General features: G+C 28.0%; 1 protein-coding gene across 1 annotated transcript; it reads left to right on the top strand.

Moving 5' to 3' along the window:
• Window positions 1-6,213: 6,213 nt before the first annotated feature.
• LOC114734650 (basic leucine zipper 43-like) lies at window positions 6,214-7,139 on the top strand. The gene has a single exon (XM_028922290.1). The coding sequence runs from the start codon at window positions 6,302-6,304 to the stop codon at window positions 6,779-6,781; it is 480 nt and encodes a 159-aa protein (XP_028778123.1). The 5' UTR covers window positions 6,214-6,301; the 3' UTR covers window positions 6,782-7,139.
• Window positions 7,140-12,857: the final 5,718 nt, after the last annotated feature.

Raw genomic sequence — 12,857 nt, 5'->3', positions numbered from 1 at the left:
ATAAGTTTGGGTGAGTAAGAAATTTGGGTGAATTAGGATAGTAAAATATACTTTCCTTTTCAAAACATTTAAGGGGCATTTTAGTCTTTCTATCAAAATTTAAGTATTCCAGATTCATACCTCATGCTCTTCTCGTCATTTTACTTATTTGAATGATCTTTTTATCCTTTTCTTCCATAGTCAAATTTATTTTACATACAAAGACTAAAAATCACACTCTGAAACAATTTTTTAAGAAATAAAACTACTTACATTAATTTGGTATAATATGTTTTCGTGCATACGTATATATGTGTATATATTACATAATGGGGCTTGATGTGTTAGATGCAGGAGAAAATAATCTATGGTCCCCCCTCCCACTCCCATATTTAATTTGTTTTGCAAAATCCGTATCTCATTAATTAAACCAACTAATAATGGCCAAACACCACATATTATTCATACACATATTTTTATTACTCGTGGTGCAATTGTAACTAATCCACTTACATTTCATTTAACCAATTATATATGTTGCTACTTTTCTCATTATATTACTTACTTATTTGGTAAATAATTAATTATTGAAAAAACATGCAAGTATTCCTATTCACCCATAAGAATTATGATAATAAAATACTCGTATTTTTATTTAATAATTTGTCTAAGTAAATTTAAAAGGGAGAATCACTATAAGTTTTAAAGAAAAAATATAATTCCTAAAAAATTCTATAATAATTGAGTATCACAAAAAATGACAACTGGTTTATGTTATTTATTTGTTATTGAAACTTTTTAATTATTACATTTATTTCTCAATAACTTCATAGCAATCCTCCTATTTTAAAACTATACATTATATATGTCTCATATGGATATGGGTGCTTCACAACCATAAAAATGAATTTATAATATATATTTATGGAAAATAACAATAAAAATATAATTACACATAAAAAATTAACCTTTTGAAAAAATAGGGAACATCTTTTTATTCTCACTAATAATCCGTAAAACAACAAAAAAAGAGAAAATTGGTGATCAATCCCCATTTAAAAAGTTAAGTGTAAAATGGGACCTAATCTTAGATGGCAATAAATTCAAGGGGTAAAAAGACTAAATCACTCGAATTGCATATTATTGATCCCAAGTTATATATACTTAATCCTAATTGTATATTGCTTATGACTAATTGTATGTAAGACCCAATTGCATATCACTGATCCCTAATTGCATATCATTGATCCCCAATTGCATATTGCGTATGCTTAGTTGTATATAGAACTTAATTGTATATCAATGGTTCTAATTGAAAATCCATGATCCCGAGTTGCATATGCTTGATCTTAATTGCATGTTGAAGATACTTAATTGCATTTAGAACTTAATTACATATTACCAATCCTAATTACATATCCTTGATCCCATGTTACATATGTTTGATCCTAATTACATATTAAAGATACTTGGTTGTATATAGGATTTAATTTCATATCACTGGTCATAATTGCATATCATTAATCTCTAGTTGTATATGCTTAGTCCTAATTATGTAGTGCATATACCTAGTTACATATGAAACCTAATTGCAGGCCACTGATCCTAATTACATATTAGTGATTCCGAGTTGTATATGCTTGATTCTAATTACATATTGAGGATGCCTAAATGCATATGAAATCTAATTGCATATCAATAATCCTAATTGTATATATTTGATCTTCAGTTGTATATGCTTGATCCTAATTGTATATTGCAAGTGTCTAGTTGTATATAGGATCAAATTGCATATCACTGATCCTAATTGCATATATTTGATCTCCAATTATATATGTTTATCCTAATTACATATTGCATATGCCTAGTTGCATATATGATCTAATCGCATATCACTGATCTTTGATCTTGTATTGCATTTGTTTGTTCCTAATTGCATTTCATTGAGATACTATGATATTTTTTTTTGCTTTTTAATTCTCTAAAAAGACTTCAAAGGTTCAGATCTCATTCTATAATCAACTTTTTAAATGGGGATTTATCCCTGGCTTTCTCAAAGGAAAAATTGAATGGAGAGAGTGTGAATAACAAAAATATAAGAAAATAAAATTCCTAAATTTTCTCCAATTTAAATTTAGTGAGTCTTAATTCCGAGTTTTATTCTTTCCTTTTCCTTTTTCTTGGCATGAGATAAAGTCAAATTTGTGTAATGATAATATTGACCAATATATAAGTAGTTTTTTAATCGTACGAGGCATGTATATGAGAGAAGTTTTTTTTTTCTCAACTTACATGAAACGTGCTTATAAGTTATTGCAAACATGATTCCAAATGAAATGGACAATTAGTCAAACTAGAAGTACAAGGAACAAACATTTATCAAACGTTGATTGTCAAAAGAAAATTTATTAAAAACATTTATATTATAAGTCAAATGTCAATGATATTAAAAATTATAGTTACAAATTATCTATTAATAAAATTCTCAAGTCAATGACATATCTTAAAACCATACCTCCCTCTTATTCCAAATATAAGATTCATAACTAACAAACAAAATAAATACAAGAGTTATACTATACATAAGTATTTAGAAGAGATCAAGTCACATTTATTAGAATTAAGTAATTTATTTAACTTTTTTAATTTACTTAAATTAATTAAGTAGTTCTTATATTAAAGACATGAGGGTTAATTTAGAAAAAAAAATCAATATACATTTTTTAAATTAACCAACATAAATAGTTTCTTAATATTTAAAAATTAGTTATTCGGCTACTATATTTAGGATATGAAAAAAATATTATTATCAGTATGAGCTAATTTTTCTTTGACTTTTCTTTGCTTATATGCATCCATTTCATCAATAGTGGAGGGTTATGCAATGGGACATTTTTGTTTATAGATTTCCACCATTTATGAAAGCACATAATCTTTTCTCCACTTACTTATTTAAATGGTTAAAACCTAATCTCATCCACTGTTTTTTATTTTTATTTTTAATTTTTCTTATGTATAAACTGATCGTATTTTTCTATTTTAAGTAACCATCGCCTCAACTTATTTGAACGTCAATCAATTTATCTACCGCATGATTTAATTATTCCTTGTACATATTGTCCATGTCAAATTTTATTGCGTGCAATAAGCTAGTGAATGCTCCAAATCTGGAAAATGAAGAATGATTATTTGAACTGAAAAAAACAATTCAATCATGAAATTTGAATTGGGCAGAAACAAAAAAATTATCATAGAATGTATAAATGTTGAGAGAATTTCCACAATTTTTATATGGTGAGATTTTTGCGAAATTTTCATTTTTTTTACCGTGTAAAACTTATTATGTTAGAAACAATTGGGTAAAATGACTCAATTTCTCCTAATTAATAATAATAATTTTTCCTTTTATTAGAGACAATCTTATTTAAAGCATGATTGTATATTAAATATGGATATCTCTCTCGGCAAGAATTTTAACCTTAATTCACCATATTATGAAAAACTAGCCATGTAAATCTTATTGATAATTCTTTATCCTTTTAATTAACACATTCAATAGCATCACTGACTCAAAAATTATGTAACTTAATTAACGGATTAAAATATATTGTATGGTATAGCGTGCTGTACAATATAATATAGAATCACATAGACCCTTCGTCATTGGTTTAGTTTTCTTCACTATCAATTTGTTTTATTTTAAACAAATAAAAAAGATAATGTCCCTTTCAAAAGAAGTAAAGAAAAATGAGGTGGAAAAAACAGTCTTATACACAAGGGAAAAAAAAAAGGAAAATTAGACAAATTTAAAAAGTGTAATATTTGTTTTCTTAATTCTTTTGAAATAAAAAAGATATGGACATTAAAAAGTATATTTCAATAACTCAGATATGTGATGTGGAAAACCACAGTAGAAGATCATATCCCCTCATTAACCATATTACTAAAAGAAAACAAGTGGTTGATGATGACAGATTTGTGAGTGTTTATATGTTACTTCCCTTCATTAATAATATGAGAACTAGTTAATTAATTTAAAAATTTTAAATAAGTTAATTAACCTTTTTTGATAGAAATTAGGAGGTATTTTTTTCCTCAATGGCTAGAGACTAATCCACCTGAGGCATAAAGATTACTGAAGTAGATTTTGCCTCTCCCAACGAAGCTTTTTTCATGCACACAGTTTGGTTTGAAAAAATTAATTAATTAGAGCAAATATAATTTGATCTCCTTAAAATACCCATATGTAACATTAGATTAATAATCTATCTATAAATTAGGCAAATTAATTTGAAAAAATAATAGATATGATAAATAAAATTGACTAACTTATTATATTTATGATTAAATTTAACATCTCGATTGATTTGTATGTTAAGGACAGGAGGGAGTATATAAAAAATGTGTGTAGGTGCATATAGTTGGATGTACCAAATGCCAATAGAAGTGGGCAATGAGTCATCAAGTTGAACCTTTCCTCCTTTTTTTCACCGTCACATAAAAATTTATAAATGAGATTCCTTTTCGGTTTCTTATGTCATATTAAGTGAATGGATTAAATAAATAGGATCCAACATAGATAGACCCGTAATTATAATACAATAAATTGACTTGTTTTTTTTTCCTATTATTTGTGGTTGCTTGCGTCTGCCAAAATAGTCTTCCTTTAGAATTATTGTAGCACCCACTATATCTATAAATATATATATATATATATATATATTATATTTATTTATATCATAACTTTGCCTTTGCCTCCTGTATAAATTGTGCATCTCACTGATGTCAGCTTAATTTGCCCCCACAATGATATGGTTGTCCACAAACCTTAATAGTTAATTAGTCTCATTCTCCTTCCTTGGCATCACATTTGTCCACATCAATTATAATATATTTTACTTGTTGTTATTAAATTATTATTTCATGTGCATTTGATAATATTTTCTATATTGTATTATAATAAGTAGGACTGCAAATAATATATCTTGTCTTACTAAATAATGTGGTAAGTGATATCAATTATACAATGTCATTATAATTTATCAATAACTAACTGTTTAAGTATATTATTTATCAGAAATATTCATATTCTATAACTTCTTTTAAATTTTTTTTAGATTCCATTTACATCTTTCCATAAAATTAAAGATTATCAGCATCTGTAATGATGTTGGTTTCACATATTCAAATAAGCAAAAAATTAATCTGTAGAGTTCTAGATTTTTTTGTTGAGGCCAAGGTATCCATCGCCAGCAGTAATGATTAATCTTCTCGCATCGTAAATTTTTTCAAGAGGCTTTAGTGTTAGCTACGAGACCCTTTCCATACACATTATCAGAGATTGAATTCCTGACTAGATTTCTAAAATTTTATCTAGTCTTAAATCTATTCTTATAATTTTTTTCTTTTTTATCATGTTCTCATAGTTTTATTTTATTTTTAATTAAATCTCTATCATCTTTCCTTTTTATTAAGTTCTTATAATTTTACACTATTCTTGTGAGTTAAAGCCCAATTTTGCTGCTAATGTAATAGCTATTGTTATATGAAAATTTTTGTTAAATTAATATCGTCCTAGAAATATTAAACAAGAGCAAAATCAACCTAACTATTAAAACAATAATATAGACTATTAAAAAACTAATATTGACCTATAATATTTTTAGGAATCAAGAGTGATTGCGCTCTTTTTCTAATATTTCTATAGCAATATTAGTGCAACAAAAACTTTCAAACACCCGCAATTTTTATAAGAAAAAAAATTTTGCAACAAAATTACACATTAACTCTATTTTTTTCCTGATGGAGGCCATTCTTGAGTTTAAATGTTAATTTAAATTAAAGATTAATTAAAAAAGTATAAAATATATTAAAATACATTATATTTGCAAGCCATCAGCAATTGTTTCATCTAATTAGCTCCGTACAACACTTGGCAAAACACGTATAACGAAACATAATTTAAATATTTAACACTATCAATAAATTAGTTTAAAAAATTATAAAAACCACCTTTTACAAAGGTGATGTGATCGGTTGCTCCAATTTCTTGCAACCAATTCACAGGTTCACTTTGGTTGATTAAATTCACAGGACCCAGAAAAATTTGAAGGACGTTGTTGCTGTTCATCATACTTTTTGTAGTGGAGTCAATTTTCCCATTAATTTTCTCTTTAATTCCACCTATAAAATCCCCCCACCATCATCGTCACTCTTGCTCCAATTCACAAACAAACCAAAACTCTCTCTCTTTCCGAATGATCATCATCAACGCTTGAAAAATTTTCTCATCCACTTTCCTTCGTTTTCCCCATCCAATTCCATGGATTTTCTCCTCGCTTCCGACACCCCAAACACCCCCATAATGGAATTTCAACTCCAAGCACTACTCTGCAACAGCGGCAACAATTTTCCACTCCAGAATCTCAATGCTCAGATTAATCATCCTCATCATCCTCCTCTTCCTCAGCTTCAAGATTTGGCGTCGTCTCAGTCGACTTCCGATGAAGCGGAGGATCAGACGGCGGTGGTGGCGGCGAACGAGAGGAGGCACCGGAGGATGATATCGAACAGGGAGTCGGCGCGTAGGTCACGGGCGAGGAAGCAGAAGCAGCTGGACGAGCTGTGGTCGCAGGTTGTTTGGCTGCGGAGCGAGAATCGGCAGCTGCTGGATAAGCTTAACCTTGTCTCGGATAGCCATGACCGAGCCCTTGAAGAGAATGTTCGTCTCAAACAGGAAGCTTCTGAGCTGCGTCAGATGCTCTGTGACATGCACTTACAATCCCCTGCTTCTCTTCCTTGATCTCACCATCATCTATCTCTTCTTTGATCCTCAATTTCTCTTTTAGATTAATTAATCCACCATATCATATGTAGAGGTCATATATTTTAATAAAGTAAATAAATTTAGTATTAGCTTTTTTTTTTTGGAAAAAATCGGTAAAAACTCTGTTTGAAAATTTTATTGGATAGGAAGACCTGAACTCAGGTACTGATGACGCTTTTTGTGTATTGAAACACATCAAGTTCTTCTTACCAATAAAATTTTCAAGTGGGATATTTTGACCCATTTTTTCAATATTTTTGATCCCACTGCATCTAGATATTTTGCCATTTGAGTTGATTTTGGATATGCCTACGTCTACACATTCAAACAAAAATTGAATGGTGAGGTGATTGTCTCAGACAAGTTTACATGGTAGGCCCTTCCTTCTTCTCCATCTTGTTTTTTTTGTAGAATGTCTGTTTATGCTACTATCGATCTCTGATCATTAATATAAAAACTTATTTGACTTTTATTTTGATCATAAATATAAGATTCCAATTCACTTTGTCTCTTGTATTTATCCATTTTTTTCTAAGATAATTCTTATAATAATGGTAATTCTAGTCAATACACTTGATTAGTAAAGATATTTTAGAAAAAAAATAACACATATTTGTTACAAATAACTAACTTCACTAATTTTTTTAATTTATTCAAATTAGTCAAATAGCTCTTATATTAAAAAATAAGAACCAGAGATAGTATTTTATAACTTACGCATGCTGTTTGTTGGACACAAATATTCCCTCCGGTTCTTATTACAAGAATATTTCTGACAATTTTATCAAAATTAGCAAGAAATAGTTAAGTTATTAATTTTGTCTAAAACTAGAATAAATTTTTAATTTTACTCATAATTAAATGCAAAAATTTTATATTTGTATTACATTTCCTCACATACTTAATGATTTTAAATAAGGGCAATATTAGAAAAAATTTAGTTACTACCTCTAATCCTAATTATAAGACCCAGCTGACTAATTTGAGGAGATTAAGGAACTTAGTTAAGTTAGTTATTTGTAATGAATATGTATTATTTTTTTCTAAAATATCATTGTTAATCAAGTTTGTTATCTAGAACTACCATTATTAAAGGACTATCTTTTAAAAAAATGATAAATATAAAAGACAAAATAGATTGGAGTATTATATTTATGACTAAAATAAAAGTTAAACAAGGTATTATATTAAAGACCGGAGGTAGTAATATCTTATCGAGTGACTTATATTAAGGATCATTTATATCTTCTAAATATTATTGTCTAACTATCGCAACTTATTATTAATCCAAAATTCATTATCAAATATGAGTGTCACGTATGTGTAAAACGATGCTTCTGAATGGGATACGTCATTTGTATTGTGATGAAAGAAAAATAACACAACATAGTTCTCACGTTCCCTTGTCTCATTTTCTGCTCTAAACTTTGCTTTCTCTCATTGGTTGACTTTATAAAATTATTTATATTGTATATTACTACTATCTTCAGTTTTTAACATAAGAGTTACGAAAAACAATTTGGTTATAAATATAAAATTTCAATTTATTATTTTTCATATCTATTTATTTTTCTCTAAAACAGTTCTTATAATAACTATATATGTTAAAAAGTTTTTATTCTAAATAACTAACTTAGCTAATTTTCTTAATATTCATAAATTAATTGTTTAGTTCTTAATATATTGAGGTCCATATTTAGTAGTTGGGGGATACCGGATCTCCGAAATTGTGCATTCATCACATGCATGGGGCAATTGCAACCGTATTATCATTTACCTTAACAAAAAGTATTGATAATTTGTGGTCTCTCAACAAAAATTTCTTTCATTTAAAATGGTGTAAAATAAAAAAAAAATTTCTAACATAAGCTAATACTAACTCTGGTCATTAATATAAGAACTAGTTAATTAATTTGAGTAGATTAAAAAAGTTTGTTAAGTTAATTATTTGTAATAAATATTTGTATCTTTCCTACAAAATCCTTGTTAGTGTATTAATTAGAATTACTATTTGATGGAACCTTTAACATATATAACTACTATAAAAATTATTTTTTAAAAAATAAATAAATATAATAAGCAAAATAAATTATATTTTTATATTTAGAATTAAATTAAATATTAAACTAGCTTTTATAGTAAATACAAATAATAACACTTACCAATTGGAATCTAGCTTGCCCACATGTACCCTAGCGTAGTGTTTGGTCGTGGATTTTTGGACTGAAGCTAGGCGTGGGGTCGTGTGTTTGGTTAAAAAATTGGAAGAGAGGAAAAGACAAGGAAAAAATTCTAAAAAAATAACTGTTAAATTTTAAATTTTCAAAATCAAGTTACTACACTTAGGGGTGTTCACTGGATGGGACGGGATCGGGATAGGTCCATCCCGGTGAATAGGGACGGGACAGGGATTTTGTCTCATATCCCGTCCTGTCCCGATCCTGTTGAGACAGAGACGGGACCAAGACGTCCCGCTTTTCTTTTTTTAAAAAAACTATAATTTTTTATATGAACTTTTTTATGTTATAATACTTATTTTTTATTGGGCTTCTAAAGATAAAAACATTATAAAAAAATATTATGTAGAAAGCTCAGTTATATAGCATAAAAAAGGTATAAAAACAATACTGTAAAAAAAATACCGTAAAAAAAAACTATATAATGACTTTATGAATTATTTTATTGAGAAAGTAGATTTTGTTGAGATAATACTACAACTTAAGAGCTACAAATCACCATAAAAATAAGAGTTATTATTAATAAGTAAATTGAATAATCTAATAATAATTATTAATAAATAATTTTTAAAAGGAAAAAAAAACCTAGGATGGGATGCCCTCGCAGGCCATCCCGATTAGTGTCCAATCTCGTCCTGTTTTTGTCCTGTCCCAAAATTTTTGTTGTCTCATCCCGTCCTGTCCCGAACTCACCGGGACCGGGACGGGACAAATTGAACACTCTTAACTACACTTGTAAAGAAAATGACTACACTTGAAAAGCAAATAATAATATGTTTTTGTAGTAATTTCTGCTTTGGAATTTTGAAATTCAATGGCTTTTTTTTTGGATTTTCCCCAATGGAAGTTTTTTATCTTTATCTACTTCCCTCCCTCTCCTCCCTCTTCCCAAATTGGGGGTCTTTTTGAAAGAGAGAGAAATTTATTATTCAATCTTCACAAAATTACTTATGACAATTTGCAAATATTTCACAGTTGCCCTTCAAGATACATTTTTTAGAACTGTTGATAATGACAAGTGCGGCTCTAAAGGGCTGGCCCTTGACGTGTTAGAGTCTAAAAAGGCTAACCCTTTAGAGCTGCATACCATAAAATTAGCATATTTTTAAAACTTAGCTCTTGGACGTGCGGGCTCAAGGTTGGCTTGAGGGCTTTCATATCAATTTTTTAATTTTAAGTTTTTCCAGTTATTTTGTAATACAAAAATAATAATAATCTGCAAAAATTCTTGGTTCAAATAATAAATATTGATAAAATAAAGTGTCAAATTATAATTTGAATTAGTAAAACCAATACAAATCATAGCTCAAACACGCTAGTGGTGTATAAAAAAACCTCAAACATTAATAAATTATTGTCCAAACTTAAAATAATCCAAAACTAAATAAAACAAACAAATCAGAAAGATAGAAACCAAGCATTAGCAACCTCAATATGATTATAATCTTTATTCTCATTACTATCATTAAGATCAACAATTATTTGATTATTTTTAACTACAAGTAGGCTTTTCTTCAATGACAAAAATATCAAGGTTTTCATCTTTATCATTATTATCTAAAATAAAACTATGCAACCAGTTACAAGCACTAATAAGAGCCTAAATATTTTGTTGAAATAAAAGAATTTTTATACTTCATTGGGACGCGTGTAAAAACCAATTCACTAGCTATTGTAGTTATTAGAATACCAAGAATATTAATTGTCATTTTTGAAAGAATTGGAAATCAATTTTGATTGTTCTTTCACTAACTTATGATATCTAATTCTTTTGAATTATCAAGCTTACGTATTGGTTCTTATAAATAATTTTTTGTTCAAACTTAGTTATAAAAGATTGATTTATAATTGTATAAATATCTTGATAATCCTACATCATTAAAAAATTTTAAGTACATACTGCAATAGTAGCTAAATAAAATTAAGCAAATTTAATTGAAAAAAAAAATTAAAACATAAACACATCAAATGCATCATGAAAGGATGTTGTCGTTGAAATACTTGAAGTGTGAGGAGAGTAACAAGTGTTGAAACCTTAGAAGTTGATGCTTTCCCACCTTCAAAATTAGTAGGCAATATGCCCATATTATACAACTCTTTCGGTCCTTAGTTAAATTAAGTATCTTAACGATGTTAGTTAAATTAGTTAATATAATATGTTTTTTCCTAAAATATCCTAATTATCTTCTTTAATTCCTTCTCTTTGTTTACTACTTGATTATTATTGAAAGAATATCAATGGGATTAATTTGAAAAAAAATTGATAAAAATATGAAATAGATTTTACATATAGAATCAACATCAACTCTCAAATTAGATCATATATCAAGGAGGAGTATTGATTAGAAAAATTTACCTTGCTCTTCAAATTTACATTAAGTTATTTAGATTTGAATTAAAATTTAAATTATTATCATTTATTATTATTTCCTAAACTAGGTAGGAAAATTGGTTAAAAGTCTGTATTTAACAAATTAATTGAAAAATAGGAGCTGCAATAAATGTAAAGGTGTGGGCCCCTCAAATGTCAGTAAGTGTGATAAGAAAAAGATCATATTATCCTGATGGATGCTAATTCCACATGACAGATCCTCACTTGCATATCATGGATCCTAATTGCATATGGTGGATCCCTAGTTACATATGAGATCTTATTGCATATTACGAATCCTAATTATATATTATTGACCCAATTTTGCATATTGCCGATTCTAATTGCATATAGTGGATACCTAGGTGCATATGGTATCTTATTGTATATTATAGATCCTAATTGCATATAATTGATCCACAGTTGTATATTGGTGATTCTAATTGTATATGTAGATGCCTAGTTGCATATAAGAACTTATTGCATATCACATATTCTAATTGTATATTGCTGATCCAAAGTTATAGATGCTTGATTTTAATTGCATATTGGGGATGTGTAGTTGTATATGAGACCTTGCTGCATATCACGGATTCTAATTGCATATCATTAATCCAAATTTACATTTTGCTAATTATAATTTCATATATGTTACTATTTATATAAACAAATTTCTTTGTATAGTACTCACAAATAAATTCTTATCTATGAATGCTAATTATATATGACGTATTCCACTTTTATCATATTAACTTGTAGATAAGAATTTGCCTGTGAACACTTTGTAAAGGAATTTGTTTATGTAAATTTGGGTCAATGACATGCAATATGAATCACCAATATGCAATTTTGAATTAATTATATATAATTAGGATCCTATACAACTAGATATCTATAATATGCAATTAGAATCAGTAACATGTAAGTTTGGATCAACGATATGCAATTAGGATCCGTAATATGTAATAAGATTCTATATGCAAATGAGGATCCGTTATATGCAATTAGCATCCATTATGACAATATGGTCTTTTTTTAACCACACTTACTGACATTTAAGGGCCCACACCTTTATATTTACTGCAGGTCCTATCTCCCAATTAATTTGTCAAAGAGGGACTTTTAACCAATGTATTAAAAATCTAACTGGTCACTAAACCGGTCGAGGTAGGGTCAAACATGGGTCAACCCGGAATCAGATCAGTATTATACATAAAATTAATAATATGTGACTTATTTTGTAATTATAATAATATATATAATATTTGTGTGCCATCAAAATTATATATAAAATAAACGGTATATATTTAAAGAATTATATATAATAAATAATATTCCATTAAATTCGTTCCCAATTTAAACTGTGGTTTCATGTCTTCTGTTAATGCCTCATATATCTTTAGAGTTGGTAATATGGGTTGAGTCCGCGGGTTCAATCCGCCAA

Source organism: Neltuma alba, unplaced genomic scaffold (assembly GCF_004799145.2).
Source record: "Neltuma alba isolate B1F8T4 unplaced genomic scaffold, ASM479914v2 tig00013120_pilon, whole genome shotgun sequence".
NCBI classification, from domain to species: Eukaryota; Viridiplantae; Streptophyta; class Magnoliopsida; order Fabales; family Fabaceae; genus Neltuma; species Neltuma alba.
The sequence above is the reverse complement of the archived record's forward strand: the minus strand, read 5'-3'. Positions and strand labels throughout refer to the sequence as shown.